The sequence below is a fragment of the Pholcus phalangioides genome, unplaced genomic scaffold, assembly GCF_987345545.1.
Source record: "Pholcus phalangioides strain wild (caught in Gottingen) unplaced genomic scaffold, Ppha-v1.0 ptg000013l_1, whole genome shotgun sequence".
In the NCBI taxonomy this organism is placed as follows: Eukaryota; Metazoa; Arthropoda; class Arachnida; order Araneae; family Pholcidae; genus Pholcus; species Pholcus phalangioides.
In genome coordinates, this window is record NW_028301606.1 from 30,858,035 (window position 1) to 30,879,598 (window position 21,564).

The window sequence follows — 21,564 nt, forward strand, 5'->3', positions numbered from 1 at the left end:
GGGTGAAACTCATATTTTGCTTAAATAACTGAACTGTAATCTTAGAACATGATTTTTTTGTGACATCATAAAACTATCACTTGAAATAAAGAGCTACTGCGCAATTTCCTAGAAGACATAGACGTTATTATAAAGTTATTTTATGCCATTTTAAAATTCCAGAGAATCTCCTCATTCTCAAGAAAGAATCTTTTCTCTCTCTCTCTCCTTTCTTCCTAAAAATAATTATCTTCAAGTGTACCAAACGAGACCAAAAATATGAACATTATAATAAACTGCAGCTATTTTTAATTCCATGCGGAACGATATTTCATCAAGAAACTGGAAAATACACAATTCTTCTTAGTAATTAATCTAAAAATGCAAACTGATGCTTATTAGGTCCGTCAAAAAGCCACTGTAAAACATTCAGAGAAGCAGAATAAAGAGAAGAGTAAAAAAAGAAGATTAACAGGGTCCATTAACTAAAAGCCATTGCACACTGACGGTATACGCCTCACCCTACCTTGATTTCAGTATACATACAGCTGTTTCATACGGTGCACCCTAAACTCCATTCTCGCAGCTTCTTCCTGTGGCCGTTGTTATCCTCCCTCGAGTTAATGGTTTCTTCAATTGAAATGACACACGCGTCAATTATTAGTGCCACCTTACGTGGAGCCAATGACGTGCAGTGTACAGTCGAGGAGCGTCTACATTATCCGACCATTACATCCACGTCGATCATTATTCCCATCAGAAATACCGGAAAAAAAAATCTGTTCTCTACGAAAGGACACATTCCATCGTTACTGGAGGAAAGTAAAGAAACAAATAAAAGGGACACAGAAACGAGGGAAAATAATAATAATATTATATGGAAAAAAAGGCGAAGAATACAGAACTGACAGGCGACTAAGGCAGTAATGTGTGTGCGTGTATATACGTCCTCCGTACGTGCGTATTAGTGAGAGAAATAGCGACTCGCCCAAGATGACAACGCCTTTCATTTGATTGAGCGCTGAAAAACGACAGACTTTCCCTTCCATCATGTGCTTTCCAACCTTTTCCCTCTGGTAATAAGTGAAGATGTATATAAGTTATAGAGAGACGAGACAGGAAAGAGAAGAAAGTTTTCTTCTCATCTTGTTTTATGAGATCTGAAGAAGACGACAGAGAGTCAGAGAGAGAGAGAGAGAGAGGGAAAGCTGTAAGAGACGAGTGTATCCGGCAACCAGATGAAAATGTTGATTAAAAAATATTTGCCCGCCCTCAAAGAGTAAAGTCTGGCTTGTTCGTCCGAGAGATGGATTTTTACATGAAATTTTACGAGAATTTTCATCATTTTTTTGTATGGTCTGTATTTATATTCAACAGTTGAAATGAACTTGGGTTTAGTTAGATTCAGACACGTCGACAAAGAAAAATTCGCATATTAAAGAATTTGTGAGAAAAGATGTGATGCATATTTTTTGCAGTCGTTTGAAGTGGAACGTACTGAAAAAAAGATACTATGCGACCATAATTAGAGATAATTAGTGATGATCTTCATAAATTAATAGCAAAAAAAGTACAGGGGGCGTTGTCCAGTAAACGTTGTGACAAAAACTATGGTAGTTGGAGCTCCTTTAATAGTAGATACCATATTTGTCTTACGGAGAATGTATCTCACGAGAATGTTTAAAAAGAATGAAAATTCCACAGAGTTGATTCTGAAGTTCAGGTTTCATCCCTTTTAACATGGTCAAAAAGTCCCATAATTATGTTCCAGTAGGAATATTAAAAATATCATTTATCCCTTTTACTACTGACGGCTGTATAACTACTTTACGATTACAGATGACAGCACAAGTTTGAAAGAACCTATTTTTTAAATATGTTTATTAATTAAAATGTTGATCTATACAAATAATATCCCTCATAGGTTTCGTCCATGTAAAAGTGTTTACTTGATTACACTTCTTTGTTATGGTACAAAACGATGCTTCTACAAAATGATCTCTAACTACTGTATGAAACAAATTATGGATTTCTTTGTGATAAAACAGATAAATATTAATGCAACATGTTCAAATTGTTATTTTTCTGTAAACGTATACAGCTGACGAAACTTTAAAGTATAATGTTAATTATTTCGTTGTGTATTAAATAATTTGTTGAACTTATTTTTTTGTTTAGCTTTAAGAACTGAATTGGCCTATCCAACAATTTACATGAAAATTATTTCATTTTGTTAATAATGTGGTAGATTAAAGGTTAACCGATGAACATTTTGTGCCTGATATATATATGTTTTAGGCCGGTATTACACTATAAAAGTTTGATAAAATTTCGTTTATATAACTTGAAAAACGTAACCAATAGGTGGATCAGATAAGCTCATTCAAATGTAATATATGGGCTTATTGGTTAGATTTTTCAAGTTTTATAAAATAATTTTTATCAAACTTTTATAGTGTAATACCAGCCTAACATTGTATTTGCTATGATATACCAGCACGAATGTCTTCATATCTCCAGAACTTATTTTTGTGCGTATTTTGAAAAATCACGAAAGCAATGTACTGTAAATACATTGCATTCCTTATAAAATAGCATGACATCAATGCAACGGAATAAAGGTTAACTGAAAAAGAAAGAAACAGTTCAGTTCATCAAATGATGCAGAAGATTGAAATTTAATCGACTCAATCTGATTTTTAAAAAAAATTTTTTTTAATTGTTACTGATTAATTATTGACGAATTGATCATATATCTTATATTTAAGATCATAATACAAATAATCATTATATTAAATATATTATATATAATTGATCTCAAAAAATATCTAAAAGTGAGAAATGGGGATGTGATTGACACGGCACATTAAATGCATAATTGGGCAGAGTAAAAACTGATTTAAATACAAACAAAAATAAATTTCAATTACCAAAATTTGTCCCGTCCTATGAAATTCCCCTCATACCATTTAAAGAAAAGTTCACTGAGAAGTCGATAATTAAAATTTTTCAATTTCGCCAATTTTTGCAAACATCTCTATATTACTTTTCGCAAAGCAGTATTAAGTGTATCACGTAATAACTGCCAAAAAAATGAACAATTTTCATCATTGATTATGTCGGGAATACTTTCTTACTCATTTAGTAGACGTTTTGTCTGCTCGGAGGCAGTATAAAATATTCCTATATTTTTTCAAATTAGAAACTTAAAAAGCTGATTGAATCGCAGCTCATTTTCTTTTCTTTGGTGATCATTTTTCATATTTTTTTTAATGATAAAACGAAATATGGGATTTTACTCCTCTTACACAATCTTAGTTAACACAGAATATAGATCTTGTCATTTGGAGTGATATTTATAAATTTCTTTGGTTTACGAGTACTGTATTCTGTAGCAAATTCCGATCTCTAAGATTTAATCTTGTTCAGTGTAAAATATCTGTAATTAAAAACACCCCATAAAATAATTTTTTTCGTAAATCCTACCCTTATAGAGAACGTATGTAATTATCATGAGAACTCAATAAATTAATTTCTAAATTTTTATTTGGTAGTAAACTGTAAATTTGAGATTTAAGTAAAAAGATTTAACAAAATAAAATGAGATTTATTTAATTCAATGTAATTTAAATATTTCATTAAGTATAAATATTTTTTTTCAATCTCATTCAGTCAAAAACCAAATTTAATTTTCACCGCTTTATACAGGATAATACCACAACCTTCATCAGGCAATTAATTCTCGTATATCTTTTTTCGGCAGACAAAATGCATATAAATTTTTTAAAAAGTTTACACAACTCGTCATTTTTTTTTTAATTGTAATTGGATTCGTCTCAAAATTAATGTTTGACTCAAAAAGTTTTGTTCCGGTTTAATTAAAATCGTAGTAAATTCTTGTCAGATGAAAGCTTTCTAAATTCTATTTCCAACCATTCCGTACATTTGCTTTTTTAGTTTCAGTGATCACCGAGCATAGATTTGGTAAATCTTGGAAATGCGTAAGATGCTTAGGAAATCTTGGATATTCTTAATTGCGGGCGCAAATTAAGAACGCATCGCGGTCATTCACCTTAGACATGTGTCGGTATATTATATGTTTATTACCGCCATGCATACCATCAGGAATTGGGATTTATATATTTTACTGGTATATATTTCCCATTCATTCAGTAATATAGTATAGTAGACGCTGAAACTAGAATCATGAATAATGTTATCATTTGGATACTGTTATCACTTTCGCAAGGAACGAGATGGACTAGTGTCATATAACATGGGAAAAAAAATTCGATTTTATTAATCAGAACTTTTTGATTTATGTAGACACATAAAGATGGTGATCGGTCATTTTCTATAAATATTAATGCTTTTCATGTCTGCAAATTGCGTACAAGTAAGTTTCCCCGCAAGCACGTATAATAAAAACCGCATGGACTGAAAATATATACGGACGAGCGGAAATACGTAGTATTTCTGTGGCTCGTGGGCGAGAATATTGTAAATATAGAGTGACCATATGATCTTTACTATACGGGATATTCGCGAATTTTTGGCCGTCCTCATTATTTCTATAAAATGCCCCGTTTTTCCCCATATTTTCAACAGGACTTGGTTGAATTTTCGGAATCAAGAGTGCAGATTATTTTCATGACTCATAAATTATATTATGACGATGATGGCCATCATAATATGTGGGTTGAGTTACATTCATACAAATACATTAATCTCGTATATTAATCTCGCATCAGTATACTCTCATACAGTATATTAATCTCGCATATTTATCAAACGCATCTTTCTCCGCAACTGGCGATTTTTCAGAAATTTTAGCAATAGTTGGCAAATTTACTTGCATTTGACAGTTGTTTTACGCTGTAAATATTCTCTCTCTCAATTGCCTTTGACAATTTTTCCTTCCGGCAACTTTACTTGCCTTGAGAACTTTTCTTAGTGATATTTTTGTGAAAGAAATATGAACGGTCTAGGTATTTAAAATCGCATTGTGTGCATTGATACTTTTCTATCGGATTAACTTTTATGGAACACAGGTTGGGTGCCCCTTTTCAATGTATACAGCATATGTGAAGGTGAAGAATGTTTAAAATAAAACATGTTGGTGTACTAGTGGTCAGTGCTTTGTTCAGTCCCATTATCGGAAAGAGAGATGAAGACATTCATAACGCATTCAGAAAAAAGCATGGCACCCAAGTACACAGTACGTACGCATTATATAATGGCTTAAAGTGGTCAGCGGTCAACAAATGCATTCTCGTCTCATTCGCGGGGGCAGAAGTATTTCTATGAAATACGTCATGAATCAATTCCAGTGAGGGTTACCCGAATTCACAGTTAATTGTACCTACTTGAACTTTGGCGTAGGCGTACGTGAAAAAACTACATCGTGTTAGAGAAACGGTTTCATTTTCTGTTCTGGACCTTGTATACCTACTTGAAAAACAATTTTGTTATCAAAAGTAATACTTCATATGGAGTTTTTGAATACATTTGAAATTCAAATATTTAATACTAAGAAAATTACCTGAAAATTGTAATTTACCGTGCAGCGATCGATAACATCGATCTTCTATCGATAACATTTAAAAATGAATTTTTTTTTGTGAAAATAACCTTCTCGAAACAGCATTCAAATATACCAATCCATTAATTTTCATAAATTTTAGAACTTTTTACGAAATTACGGGCCATCCTGTATTTGATGTTTATGAGGATAATTCATAAAATTCATGTTTCATATCTCGGCCAGTAGTTGGTCATTAAAAAAATAGTTTATTTGCTTTTGTTTCACATGTTTTTCTCTTTACAAAGTTAATCAGATTTACCTTATGATATGTAGAGGTAGTACAAAAACTCAAATTTCGTAAAATTTAAAATTTATTTTTCATACAGTATATTTTATTTTACTTATTTCACTGATAATTTGATATAGGACAACATTCAGGGGAGGGGGGGGGGGGCGGACCTTTGTGGTTTAAAGTTTCCTGTAACCGGCCGATGTTACACTATAAAAGCTTGATAAACGATTTTTTACAAAACATGAAGAAAACAGCCAAATAAGCTTATAGGTTATATTCGTTCGAATGTACTTTTACTGTATAAACCCGCCCAAGACATGGTTTGTATAATTCGTGGTATGTAGTCTCCAATGCCAATAAAGTAATAATAATTTCATTTTATTCACAGGTTCTAACGGGAAAAGAGAAGAGCGGAGACACTTGATCTTTACAACGGAACCACCCAATCGAATCGACTTTTACAACACCACTGGTGCTTCCATACTTTGCTCCGTACGCGGAGAACCGCCACCGGTCATCCGGTGGGAAACTCGTGACGGAAGTGCAGTCACGGAAGTACCGGGTCTACGACACATCCGTCCTGATGGCACCTTGGTTTTCTTGCCGTTCAGATCGGAAGAATACAGGCAAGATTTTCACTCGGCCGTGTACAGGTGTACTGCTTCGAACTCCGCCGGTTCCATTGGAAGCCGAGACGTCCATGTGAATGGAAGTAAGTGAAGATAGAAAAGTTCTTTCGCATGAATCTCTGTCTACATGATTCGAAATTAACTTCAAGTAGTGTCATGTAAATATCCAGAGTGACAAACTGAAGATACCTGCAGTATTTTCTCGAGACTGTGTGTAACTATACAGTCCAGCACGTTTCTTGTTTCCGCATCCGAGCATTTGTATGCCGGGAACGTAGATTAGTACGGGGTGATTACTTCATTCCCGTTGCAGCATTTTATTGGATAATGGTTGATTTTTAGAGGCCTAAATTATCCACATAACGTGTAGAAATCAGATACGTCATTCATATTGTGAGTGAAAGTACAATGTTTAAAATATAGAAATTGACTTTTTATACGGACACCCTGTGCTCGAAACCTTAGAAAGTGGTTTCCCTGTCTCTCTTGATGCCGACAAAAAAAATTCCATGTTTCTAAGTCGAATATTAGATCAGATATTAGAATTCGAAAGTCGGAGGAAAGAGCAGCACAAACGAGTGAAAGACGCGTTGTCCGTTAGTTTATGCTGATCTTTGCAAACCTTCCTCCAATTTTTAAATTAAGATATTTCAGCGAATATTGCACTTTGAAGCAGGGAATTTTCTTTGTTGGTCTCAGGGAAGACAGGGCGTCAACTTTTTTTGAATTGGATTTTTGAGGAAAATGTGTCCGTATCAAGAGTTAATTTTCTAATTTTAATAAATATACAAGTCTTTGCCACATGAATGACGTATCTGAGTTCCACAAGTTATTTAGACACTTTTTCTGATTAAACACTTTGTATACAAAAAGTTGATACAGAATGCACATTTCTTACGATGTATTTAATAAGCAAAGTTCTGAAATTTAAGTCTTGTCCCATAGAATAGAAAGGCTAACATCCAATTCAAATGCAAACTTCAAGCTAAACAACGCCATGATATGTAACAACGTGAACATGCTTACCCAGAACACTTCCAATACTTCTGACTACTCCTCACGTATATCAGAATGAAAATATAATCATTAGATCTAATGCGAGATACACACCAATTTGATCGCATTCAAAATTTCAATTCCTATGAAATAGAAATTCTCAATATGAGCTTAAATATTTTATAATGTTTATGCAATAAAGTACGATATACAGGGTGTTTCAAAAAGAATCATCCGATTTGAAATGCGCATATTGCGAAAAATATTAAACATAGACACTTAAGATTAATTTTATATTTTAATGGCTAATCATAAAAAGTTTTCTTACAAACCAAATTAATAGTTCTCAATATGTTCACCTTGCGATGCACGGCATATGTCTATATGGTAGTCAAATTCGTCTCAAACTTTTGCGAGCATGTCTGCATCCACTGAGAGTGGATTTCTGTGGACTACGTGCGAAACTCTGTCGGATGCTCTCCACATTTTCGTCTGGCATGAGGGGAAGCCCAGGAGATTTCCCTTTACACAGACAACCCGCGTCCCAGAATTGTTTACACCATCGCTTAATGCTCTGAGCGGTAGGAAGTTCAACACCAGGGTATTGTCGACGAAAAGCACGACGAACAGTTGTTACGGACTTCGCGAAGCTTGGAAAACAAAACGATTTCTGTTGTGCAGTCGCCATCTTGACAAACGCTGAAGTGGCGGCCGAAGGAAGAACTTTAACGCTACCTGTAGGAAACTGCGTGAAACTCGGGATTTTCCTCTTTCTACCTATGCATTATTCGATCAAAACGGATTAAAAGCTGAATAGTTACGAATTTTGTAAATCGGATGATTCTTTTTGAAACACCCTGTATAATAAACGAAAGAATCGCAAATGAGCGAAACCTGTTTTACATCACAATGCGAATAAATATCAAAAATTGTCTTAAAAAACAACTTAAATTTCTTTAAATTCACAGTAATATAAATAAATATAGATAAAAATAAAAGTAAATGCTTCTTTTACAATAATATTTAATATACCTAGAACTCGAATTTTATAGATCGAACGCACCATATCTGGGTTATGAAGAAAAACAGGATCTCTCATAAAATTTTTATTTCAGTTCCGTGTGGATATTAGAAAAAGCCTTTGTGACATTAGAGAGAAAGACAATTTTATGTGGAAAATACGCACAATACTTTCAATAGATTTTATAGTGGAGGGAATGAAAGTTTGACGAAAAATGTATTTAAATATAACATCATGCGGGAATATAGTTTTGTATAAGTTTTGTGCGCTTCAAGAAGCGAGGATTTTTGATGTGAATACTGTTTTCCATGTTGTGCATGGAATAACAATTATAGGGTGAACTTATTTCAGTCTAGTGATTTTAGTTTGATGCTTCCTTTTTTTTTAAATACTAAGGTCGGACAATAAATGGGTTCTAAAACAATTGCAAATGGTCTTCCATTTTTGGTTTCAGCATCGTTACCTATAAGAATAAAGTTTGATTACGTTACAACTAAAAGCACCCGATAAGTCTGACATAGGCTCAAAATAGCATAACTTCAAACCTTTAATAGGGTGTTTAATAAGTTGTGTATCATTATCTTCAGAGTACGAAGTCAAGCACAAGCTTCGATCAGTATTGTATGCTTCCTTTCAATAGAGTACATATGTCACAAGCAACAGGTTGAAGTTTTCCAAATTCGGTGCATAAAATGTTCGGGATAGGCAGAGCCACTCAGTTCAATTAATAGTTTCATTCGAAACTATAATTGGGTGAATAGAATAATCATGTGATGTCCAGTGAATGACGAGTACATGTTGGTACTGCACTACAAATCGAATTTTTTTATTGACTTGATTTTATTTTATTTCAAAGACATGCACACATAATAAGATGTGTGAATGTAGAAAATACCGTGAACTACATAATATAAAACAATACAATGCAGAAAACGCAATAGCTATAAAAAAGAAAAATAAACACATATATAGACTGTAAGTTTTAGTTTCACAAAATAATTCCAAATTTTTTTATCTTGAAATAATTTCCCTATGCAGGGGAGACCGTGCCTAGTTGCCATAAGCGGCAAGTTCACATACAGCTTCTCTTTTCTACTAAAGTGAGCACCAAGTGCTAATATTTCCACACGAGGATGTTGCATACCACATTGTCGTTTCAGTGTGTTGGGAGCTCTCACAGAGGAACGACAGCATGTTTCCTGATTTACTGCCAGGAGAGTTTTTTTAACCCAAGAATACATTGAGACGTTTTCAACGGTTGTGATGGGGAGAGTGGTCAATAACAAAATACACTGATACACTGAATAAAAATCTCTGCAGTTGTCAAAACAGGGTATCGATAAATTGCGAACAATAATTCAGTCTCCCTCACGTGTTACTCTCCAGAAATTATCAAACTTTTCCCAAGAAATAGGAGTGTTTTCTAACAAAAGTCACAATTTTCATCATAAATAAAATGTTAAACAAGCGTTTACTAAAATTTTAATAGCAATTCCACTTCCCCTCAAGCCAGACTCCCAGAACCAGTTCAGATAGATAATAAGCATCCATTGTTTTTCCAAGATGTGACTTTGGAAACTATTGTGTTCTAGTGCTGTAATGCGCCACAAAACTTTTGTGGAACACTGAGACAGCCCTGTTGCCATGTTGACATTGACAGAGTCATGTTGGAGCAAATTGGTATCCCAGATGAGACATGTTGCCAAGGACCCATGTCATATACCAACTTCTTGTATAGCTTTAGCAAACTTGCGCAAAAATTACAACTACCAGTTCAAGTGAGCAATCGACCAACTTTCTCTGTGGACATGAAGCTGTGAATAGTGTTCTTTTTACATTCGTTTTCTACGTTTCCCACTTCAAAATATTGAGTGCTTAACATGCACGTAATTTTTTTCTGCATTTTTATATTCAAATAGAAGTTTTGTAGTTACCAAAACCTACGTTTATTTCTCAGATCCCATTAACCATCACGCTAACTAAATCAACTTACCCAGATGGTGTGCCAACTTGTCCCACATCTGGAGTAAATTGGCATAGCTTTCAACATTTTTTCAAATAGATTTTTAGTCAAATAAATATACAGTTTTAAGTGATATTTTCATCATTAATTTGTAGTCAAGGAGTACCACTATCCGCAGCATCGGTCATCACATTTGCTGTATTAAGGACAAAATATAAAAATCAGAAACTAGAAACTATGCCAACTATCCCCGGTCTATTCTACACCTATTCCCCCCTAACATAAATAATTCATTTCGATTTCCCGTCCAAAGAATGGACAAAATTTTAGTATTAACCCATGGGTACTAACATACCAATAATAATAATAATAAATTCCTAGACATTCCATCTCTAATAAAATAAAAACATTCTCAAAGAAACCAACATGAAAACCTAAGAAGATACGTTTCATTACTCGTTACAAGGTACTACGAGAAAGAAACAGATGAAACATTTCTACCCCGTTCATTTTTCTGTGTATTTCTCAAAGTTCTAAGAAAACTGATAGGTTTTTAACGCATCAAATATCTTTTTATCCATCCATTCAAAGCTGCTAAAATAGAAGAAGCTGAGCCATTCTGGAAGAGGAAGAAATATATAGAAAGAAAAGGGAAAAGAAAAAGCACATTTCGATGTCAGACAGAAAAGCAATTTGTATTTCAAAATCACAAAAGGATTGCCCGGTATAAAAGCCGCTTTAGAAACTCTATTATAGAGTCGAGTGGAAAGAGAACAGCCCACTCTTAAGAAAACTCGACGGGGGGGCTCCTTTCCCATGTCACATGCTGTTGTTTAACGAGCAACTCCGAAACAAAGGCCCAGGTATAAGATGTATAGCTGGAGAGGACACTCCCACTATTTCTCTGCGAGAAGGACCAGATTCCTCTAGCATATCCATTTTGTAAAGGACAGCAGCAGAATCTTGGGGTCCGAGGGTTATATAGCCAAGAATGGACGGTTGTTGGAGAGGATGGAAGAGAGCAGGAAAAAAAAAAAACTAAATAAAAATCTTCAACGAGGGAGATGGAGATAAGTATGGTCAGAGGGCTCAGTGAGAAGCTTGGTGGAAGAGTGAGTGGAATACATTACAGTGGATGGTTAGAGAAGGAAAAATGTTCCGTCTTTGAGAACAAAGCCGGACGCCGAAGATGGTTTTGACATGTTTTCATCGAGAGTTTATTTTTCCTTTATGGACGCATAATTTCACCCCCACACAGCGTATGCAGAAAGAACAAAGAAAAAGAATAGAAAACGCTGCCAAAAAATGAAGAAAACGTGATGTATGAAAGAAAAACAAAGGTCTTGATCCTCGAGAAAATGACAGGATCTGTATAAAAGTCCTCCCGGATTTTTCCGTTGCATCAAAAATCCTTACCCGATGGTTTAAGAAAATTTGCTGGAGAAAGATTTTTAGGAACGTGGGAATATTTTCTGCTTAAAAAGTTGTTGTAGAATTTCTGAAAAATTCAGATTCGTTTAAAATTTTTGTTCGACAGACTATGTAGCGAGGGGTTTCAAAAGTCTGATCGTTTATTTTAAAATTTGAAAAAAAAGTAAATTGATTAAAAAGTTTAAGCGCAACAGATGGTATAAAAGTTTTAGTGTTCATACAAGAGCCATTCTGCCTGTGCTCTCATGATTTTTGATGTTATTGTTACGATGTATGTTTATTAAGTAAACCCCATGTTCAATAAATTCACATAATATTTAAAAAAAACGGAATTGATAAAGAATTTTTAACTTTGGTGTAGGATGTGGATTTTTGATAATCTCTGTTGTAATGGTGTATAAACTGGTTTTTTTTTGGTTAAACATAATATTTAATAACTGTTGGATACACAATATATGCAGTTCCGAAAAATTTAAACAATATGCTATCAACAAGGGAAGTCAAATAATGGACGCTCAGCGAGAAATAAGATCACATCGTAGAGCTCTGGAGTGCGATCTATACTGCTGAAAATTCAACAAAATTTATGCAATATATAATATAAAACATGCATGTCATTATTAGTCAACAGGTGGCGCTAAAACACATATAAATATTTGATATCATATGCGCAATAATGTCCTCCTGTTCCCTCCTTCATTTTGAACAATGTGCTCTATCTCAAAACTATAGTTTCTACAGCTGAAAGTAGTGAGTCTGCCGAAATATCCAGAACATGACACCGCATGGTGTCCTGTGTGATTAGAACACATTGTTCAAAATGAGGGATGGAGGGGGGTAGCATATTATGCAGTTTTAGTGCTACATTTGTATGTGTAACCATATTTACTATTTAAATGTTTATATATTGGCTCCAGTGCCACTATCGACGGATTTTTGTAGATTTTTTTATTTTACTAAATGGCAAGCGTATCATTTGAATTCTGTAGTACAATTTTTTTTTTCATTTGGAGCAGTAGAACAAACTCCAGAGCTCTCTGAAGTGGGGAACTTGTTTTTCGCTCTAACTCTGTTGTTTTTCATTAACTTTGAACAATGCTTCAGTTAAGTTAACACTAATTATATTGCTCACACACACAACGACGGTTTAAATACCGTAATTCAGTTGAACAATGGCTTTGGAGCATGGACAACGGAGATGCATTTTCTTGAGTTTTAGATATTGTGTAAGATGCATATAATTTCATCAAAGATTTTGATAATTATTTTGTAGATACTCTTTTTTTTAATAGTAAATATATCTGAAGTTCGTTATAATAACACTCCCGTTTAATGGAAAGAAAAACGGATGTAATACTGGGAGTCGTTATATCTAACATTAAAAAAATAGCTTCTTAAGATAGTTTATTCATGGGTGAGTTACAAAATCACACGGCCCATTTTGTTGTGAGCAGTTGTGGGAAAATATACTGTGTTGGAAAATTATAATGAAGTTATAATATGTAATCAATAGCATACACATGCCTATGTACCGAGTTCATTATCAACGGTCAAGGTGCAACGAAATTTTAGTCGAACGAAAAACACGAATTTTGTACATTTCTTTGTAAAGAAGAGGAGAGGCAGAGGGCTATGTTCGGATGTTGCATTGAATCATGTAAATGGTCTTCGTAAGTCGTTATATTGGATTAAAATTAACATAGGATGAACATAAAAAATATCATGACATCGCTGTAACGGAACAGTAGCAGCAACACGTGGTCGTTATAAGGAGCATCGACTGTACCAGTGTTTCTCAACCTTTCTCACCCATCAGACCATATTTTGTTCTCGTTACTCTTGTCCTATCCAGAGCTTTAACCCCCCTCACCCCATCCAAAAGCGATACCGTTTCTTTCTCCCCAACCACATTTATAATGAACAAAAAAGCTTTCATATTTCTATACTTACATTTGGAAATCGCAGAACCAAATCTGAGCGTGTAGGCTTTCTACGGACATGAGGCTCCGGGTCATGTCCATCCACAGCTCTCTGATCTCCCTATCACTTGCCGTGCCTCCTCTGTCATCTGATTTTCACCCGTGGTCCCCTTCGAATATCCCAATATCGTAAGGAGGCCATGTGCTCCTAAATTGTGAACCGCTTGACTATACAATGGTTTTGAAAAAAAAACACGATTTTTTTCCAATAAGCAATATTTATAAACAAGTTTCAGATATTGGGATATTGGGCGTTGTCGTGTATATTAAGCGTGTTATCCTTTGAATGAATTGGCAAATATATTAAGTTTGATGAAGAACGTATGATGTGTGTCAAATATTAATTCGTACGCGTTTTCAGTTCTTAATACTTGAGTGAAACGTTCCAGTTCCATAAAGCTATTGCACCGGAACTAATATCTATACGAGATGCTCTGCGTTCCACACATTTTCGCGCTCGTTTACAAGACGTTGGATGACAAACGAGGGAAACGTTCGCATGCAAAACGTTCCAAAAGTTTGTGCTCTGTTGCATTTCATCAGCGTTTAGTCGCGCGTGTTGCACAATGAATGACTTCATCACTTCAGTTCACCATCATTCCATACCATAGGTTATGAGGGATGAGTGGAAGGCTGGGAATTTAAGCGAAACTTTGGAGAAATTCACGTTGCTTTTCCCGGAAGTGTAATTCTCGCAAAATGCGAACGGTCATCTTATCCGACTTGAATATCATACGGAATTACATTCCGCGAGTGCATTCAACATCTTACTAAACAACTATAACAACCAGCAATTGATTACGCTTTTAAAGCTTCACTTTTCAACGGCAGAACGGAAACTAGTTGAATGATGCGAGGTTGCGTAATTGTGCTGAACGCATGGAAATTACAATTATTGAATCCGTGTGTAAGTGACGAAGCGGGAAGTGAGAGGGGGACTGTGGATGCGATGCCTCTTGATAACCCGGGATTGAGATCATTAAGGATAATAACGCACAGAGATCGTAGAGAAAAGCTGATGTCACATCATAATGTAACACTCTGCATATGTAGTAGAATTTATTCATTTCCCAAGACATTAATAACGTCATAATCAAACGCAAATTATAGCATGAAAAATCAATCATAATTTATTTCGGAGATAGAAATAACACTAACTACCACCACCACATCCACTACCAAAGCATTCGGAAATTCTGGTATGGAAAGTCTTTGTAATGACAAAAGACTATACAATCTCCGTCCTATAAAGTAATTGGGGGTTTTTAGGTAGGAGTCCTAGGACCATAAGCGTGCACAGTATTTTCTTGGGGGTTCATTATTTACTGAAAAAAACCTCTAAAATATCGGCTAAAGGGGTGTTTGAGCCCCGCCACCGGTGCCAGCGAAAAAAAAGTTCTTATACCATATTCACTTCAAAATATGAAAACCAGATAGCGGCACCGGCGCCCGAGTCACGCAGTGGTAACATGCTCGTCCCATGGGTTCGAATCCGGCCGAGAACGTCAGAAAGAAGTTATTTACCTACCGAGCTTGGGGCGAACACCGATAGATGAAGCCCTCACTTCCTACTCAACTCCACTGGTTGGAAATTGCCGTATGGCGATATATGACCAGTGTTGGTGTGCGATAAATTAGATAGGAGCACCAGTGAAAAACGACAAAAACGTAACTCCGATAATATAAATACATTAGGGCTACAAAATCACTCAGAAAAAAACGTTCCTTCATGTACTGATTTGTTAGAGATTCCATGCGTTTCAGGCATTTTTTCTTGGTTCATGTATACGGTTAAGAAGTTCCAGTGCCTAATGGTAAAATATGTCTACCCAGAGAAGTTTGTACTATTGAGATGGGTTTCTTTCCTCTACTCAGTGATACAGTAATTTCGGTGATCCGGTACAGTCTGGTCAGATATGTACTATATTAGTGAGAGTCCACTGTATTTTCTTTTTTACTGTTCTTTAGTTTTATGTATTTTTCTTTAAATCTGAAAACAATAATGCCACGTTTTTTTATATTGTTTAGGAATGGTGACATTAAGATTTCTTTAAAAGTCTAAATTTTCGATTCAGCTCCAAATTTCATGACAAACACAAACAACAAATTATGGATATTGCATTTTTAAAACCATTCGGTACAAACTCAATCTCATCAAACACATTAACACTTTCAGCAGAATCATATTATTAAACGCCAAAATTTCCAGAATATATTTTGGGAATAAACATCGACTTTAGTATTAAAAAAAGTTACTGGTAAATTGATGCTATTCAGGTGAGTGATAAATATTATAAAATAATTCAAATTATTTATAATGGTTTGAACGATTCCGATAAAAACAAGTTAACACATTTTCGAAAATAAAATTGAATATATTAAACATTTTAGAAATACTATCTGTTAAAATAGATAATTGAAGAATTCTCCAATATTGATTTCGTAAAACAATGATACGACTAGTCGTAATGGGGATGGAGAATTTATGTCCCGGATGATATTTCTAAACAACGGAATAAATCTACTGATATGGAAATTGAAATGTGATGACTACATTAATATAAAGTTGTATAATAATCTTAATGAAAAATCGTTATTGAAAAATCTCTTATTGCATAACGTTAGAATTATAATTCTAAGTTAAAATTTTTACGAACAATAATACTTAATTATTAATTAATACTTTGTTTATTTAATTAATACTTCCGTTATGAAACGATAGGATGTAACTTTTAAGTTTTCCCCAAAAATTCATGTTTCAATATTTAATAATATACAGTACAATGTATTTCAACCCAGAAGTTCGACTCTAATTTAATTATGAGTGAAATTCGTAGGGGGGGGGATCCTATTGAATAGGTAGTGAGCTGTAAATTACAAATATACCACAATGTTTCTCACCGTTTCATAAAATAAATTCAATGAATTCACAAAAGGATTGAATAAACTGAAGACGGGATTTCTCGGAATCATTGAAAATCATTAAGAAATTTAATTGTACGAAGATTAATGAAGCTATTTCGAACAACGGAAATTCGTGAAGTTTTACGCGAACTTTGTTGCTATACACACAGGTCTATGATGGTGGTGGTGGTGATGATTTCAAAATTTAATGGACGAGGAGAGAACGGGAATTTCTCTCGAAAATTTTCGACCAACTCGTGAATTTATCTCCACGTGAACGCGAAGTATTGGAAAAATTATTGGTGAAGGCATTAGAGGAATCTCGGCTTTCAAATCGCATTCGTATGAACCTTGGATAAAGCTAATGCGAAACAACAAGAAAAGTTAACCAGGGAAATGCAGTGTTTACATCACTTCGAAAATTTCACTTTCGATGAACTAGTCTTTGTGAATATTCTGGTTAATACCCAGCACTTTCACGCGTTTTAGCAATGTTTTCTTAATTTAAGTAACGTAAATACGTTTAGTATCAAGGTTAATGTAAAATAAAGGAATTTCACTTTATTGAGTAATTATAATAAAATAAAGGGGATCAAATATTGTGTGCTGTTTACAGTAGCATTCTAGCATTTTCAAGGATATGAAATTATGTAAACATCAGAGATTCTTTTTCTTTTCCGATTTCCAAGATTATGAGAAAATTAGTTCTTCGAAAGATCAAAACGTTGATACAACGATCAGAATTTAAAGTATTTAAGTCCATTTAGAGACATCTCGGAATGTGGCTTTTTCATATGAAAATACATGTTTGCTAAGAAAATATGTAGCAAGCAGATTTTTGCAGATAACTTTTGTTTATCGAGATCTCAAATACTTATATTAAAGTATGTATTGCAAAAAGTATATAATATTTATGTATGCTATAGCTTTTTGTTATAATATCTGAAATTTACCCTGGAATCTGATGTTTGACAATTTCTATTGGTTCTAATATTCAAGAATTTTAATTCTTTATAATATTTGAAGATTTCTATTTATTCTAATTCGAAAATTTATATTCATTTTATTCAATTTCTAATTATTCGAGAATTCATATTAAAATTTTTATTTGCTCGAAAATTTTTATTTATTCAAAAATTTTGAATATTCGATTCATTTTATCATTCGAAAATTTCGAATATTCTATTCATTTTATCATTCGAAAATTTCGAATATTCTATTCATTTTATCATTCGAAAATTTCAAATATTCGATTCATTTTATCATTCGAAAATTTCGAATATTCGATTCATTTTATCATTCGAAAATTTCGAATATTCTATTCATTTTATCATTCGAAAATTTCGAATATTCGATTCATTTTATCATTCGAAAATTTCGAATATTCGATTCATTTTATCATTCGAAAATTTCAAATATTCGATTCATTTTATCATTCGAAAATTTCGAATATTTGATTTATTTTAACATTCGAAAATTTCTATTCATTCTAATATTTGGAAATTTCTATTCATTCTAATATTTGAAAATTTCTATTCATTCTAACATTCGAAAATTTATATTTATTGTAACCATCAAAATGTTCGATTCATTATGTTCAATCTTTAATTATTCGAGAATTTATATTGCAATTTTTATTGCTCGAAAAGTTCTATTTATTCTAAAATTTCTATTCATTAAAAATTTTCTTTTTACACTATCCAATTTTTGTTTAATTTTCTTTGTATTCAAAAATGTATATTTTAATTCATATTTATTCTAAAATATCCATTTCAATTTCTATTCATTTTCTTCAATTCCTAAAATTCTAACTTATTCTCATTTTAAAAAAATTTCTATTTATTCTATTCAATATCTATTTCAATTTATTCTCATATTCGACAATAACGTCCAATCACAATATTAAAAATTCACTATCAATCAATTTAGATATTCACTATACATTAATGCTGACCATTGTGTATTTTTATACGAACAGTATCAAGTTTTTTTTTTAAATAAAATACTTCATATGAAAAATCGGGAGCAGCTGCAATGTAAGAAAAACAATTCTTTTGGCAGAAAAGAAAATGTATTCCTAATATAGCAAATAACAATCTTCACAAAATAAAATCGGTACCATCCTAAAGTAAGAAAGGATGTATAAAATTCAGGCATGTCAGAAGCGCGAAAGCTGTGATTTAAAAGGTTCAAAACTAAAATAGTAGCTATGTTTAAAAAATAATACGATGCAATCTCTTGTATTATATTTATATAGACACGCAGCTCCCATGAGAACATCTAGTTCTTACTGATAATTGTAGTCGCACTAGGGTATAAACAGTATAATAACATTAAGAAAGAGGAAGTATTAAGAAAACTGTTATTAATTTGGTTTTTTTTGTTCTTTGCTGTCGTGATGGTAGATGGATTCCATCGTAATTAACTATTACGCGAAATTAGCTTCAACAAATCCCAGTTCTTTCTTCTTTTCTGCGAGAATGAATTGTCGTTGACGTTTAATGAGAAGATAATGTGATGGTGTGTCAAAATGCAACTTCTTTTGAGATCCAGTTAATTAAAATTCCGATGAGGCTTTCTATTTTCTCAGCTCTAGACTCCTTTTCCCCTCTCCCGAAATCATGGCATTTAATTCCTCGTTATTGGAATGACAGCATATATATAGAAAAATAAATCTCGAAATGAAATGTAATAGTAAAAAAGAAAGAAAGAAATTTAGCAAGGGATATATTTGTACTTATACTTCATCTTCCATTTTTTTTTTAAACTAGAGACCTTTACTTTCATTGATTTGTACACTTCATAAAAGCTATATCAACGAGTATGAGATATTCAATTTACAACACATGAAAGTTTATTATTTCTATAAAAGGGAGAATTTTTTTCGGAAAATTCCTATGAGTATATTTTGAAATATTCTGAGGATGATGCTTTGGAAAATTCTGATGAGGATGTTTTGCTAAATTCTGATGAGGATGTTTTGCTAAATTCTGATAAGGATGTTTTGCTAAATTCTGATGAGGATGTTTTGGAGGATTCTTATGAGTATGCTTTTTTAATAATGATAGGTACTTCTTCTGAATAATGATAAGTCCTATGATGCACTAAAATATTGTGATCAGAATCTGTTCTAAAATTGTGACGAGCACCAGTTGTAAAATTTTGATAAAGATCTTTTACAATTTATTTATTCCATGAAAAACTCATTATTTTTCAAAGCAAAACTTTTCAGCTACTATTGAAGTATAACGTGCGAAATAATTATAGTGGTATAAATTTCCCAGTTGAATTTCGAAATACGTTTGCCATACATACATGGATGGCCATTTTCTTCTTTTTATGGTCGTTTTACCTATAATTTCGATGTCCATTCCTAATGAATACTCAATCTTGTTTCTCAATGGGATTCAAACTAAGACTTTCATCAATCTGGTTTCTAGTGTCATAATCGATCGGCTAGCAGGCAGCAATTATTTTGTAAATTAATAAAAAAATTGGGAATAATGATTTTTTTTGTTAAAATTGCGAAACTGATAAATATAAAATATATCTGAATTCTCAACAAAACACTTTTTTTGTAAACACAATTTAAGAAAAGGGGAAAAAGGGCACGCACGCACACACACATACTAATTTATCGAGTGATTTAAATTATTTCTCATTTCATGTTATGCAATACGAAGTGTTTGACTCACTCTTACCTTCATATTTTTTCGCTTATAATAATCAAATTATAGGTCTTAATGAAATATTTTTATTCAAATCTCAGAGATATATAGAGAGGGAGTAAAACATTCTGTGAAATTCAGATGAAATTCTTACAGACGCAAATGTTTGAATGCCATTGATATTCATACGGCTGTATTTAATCCGTATAATTGAGGGAAATTCACTGTTAGAAATTTCAATTTTCAGTATTGACGAATGAAAGTATACTTATTTATTTGAATGACTTTTCAATCATCTTAAACTAATACATTTAAATAATTTAGACATACACAGTAATTGATGCGGAAAGTGTTACTTATGTTTCCTATAGTATTTGAAAACATCGATTTTTCAAGTCATAGGTTCATGTTTAAAAGATGGCGGGAGATAATTATACTGCCCGGTGATATGTACAAATATTTTGGAGAATAAGAAGAGTAATCCCACAGCTTGTATAAATATACAAGCCATGGATGAAGGGTCTACGGAATGTTATCCAAGCCTACTTCATTTTCATGTTGAATATACGTTTACGCATCTCGCTTCAAGTGTGTAAATATCCTGGAAGGATCGAATTTACAAAATTTAAAAACGTGTATTTTGCTTCATAACGGAACTAGCTTCTTGACGTTATCTCTTAACCACATGTTTATTCACAAAGTTTAAGCAACGCTGCTGAGATGGCTCAATTTTGAATTTTTCAGGTGCGTGTGATCATTAATTTAGAGATTATGTTAAAAGTGAATCATTAAGGCAGTTCTAATGTCCGATGATTTTAATAGAAAAATACGGTCGTGTTTAAATATTTACGGAATTTCTTGAGCTGTGACAATTTATGAGAATTTAGAACTTTCCCAGCAAAGACAACAACCTTGATTCTAATACGATAGCCACCTTCACAAATTCATAAAATGTAACTTTATTAGCAAGACACCATGCATATAATTCCATACGTTCTGTCAGAAAACAAACGACACACGAATATTTCTACTTTTAAATTTGACAATGATAAATAACATTATTTGAAAGCCGCCAGCATTTAATTATCTGTAGAACTGAGACATCGAGCTAAAAATTAATAACGATGAAAACGAGTTAATTAAAACAGCTACTTTAAATCAATTTTATTCTTTCGAAA

General features: G+C 33.1%; 1 protein-coding gene across 4 annotated transcripts in view; it reads left to right on the forward strand.

The window, feature by feature from the left end:
• The window catches only part of LOC149078968 (cell adhesion molecule Dscam1-like), a 121,323-nt gene that overhangs the window by 16,757 nt on the left and 83,002 nt on the right, over positions 1 to 21,564 (forward strand). For all 4 annotated transcript variants that reach the window (XR_016193865.1, XR_016193866.1, XM_089241199.1 and 1 more), the window contains exon 2: positions 6,184 to 6,507. Coding sequence is in view for 2 of the 4 variants with exons in the window: in XM_089241199.1 (XP_089097325.1) it covers positions 6,184 to 6,507 (324 nt within the window). In the remaining 2 variants the exon portion in view is untranslated. The remainder of the gene's footprint in view (positions 1 to 6,183; positions 6,508 to 21,564) is intronic.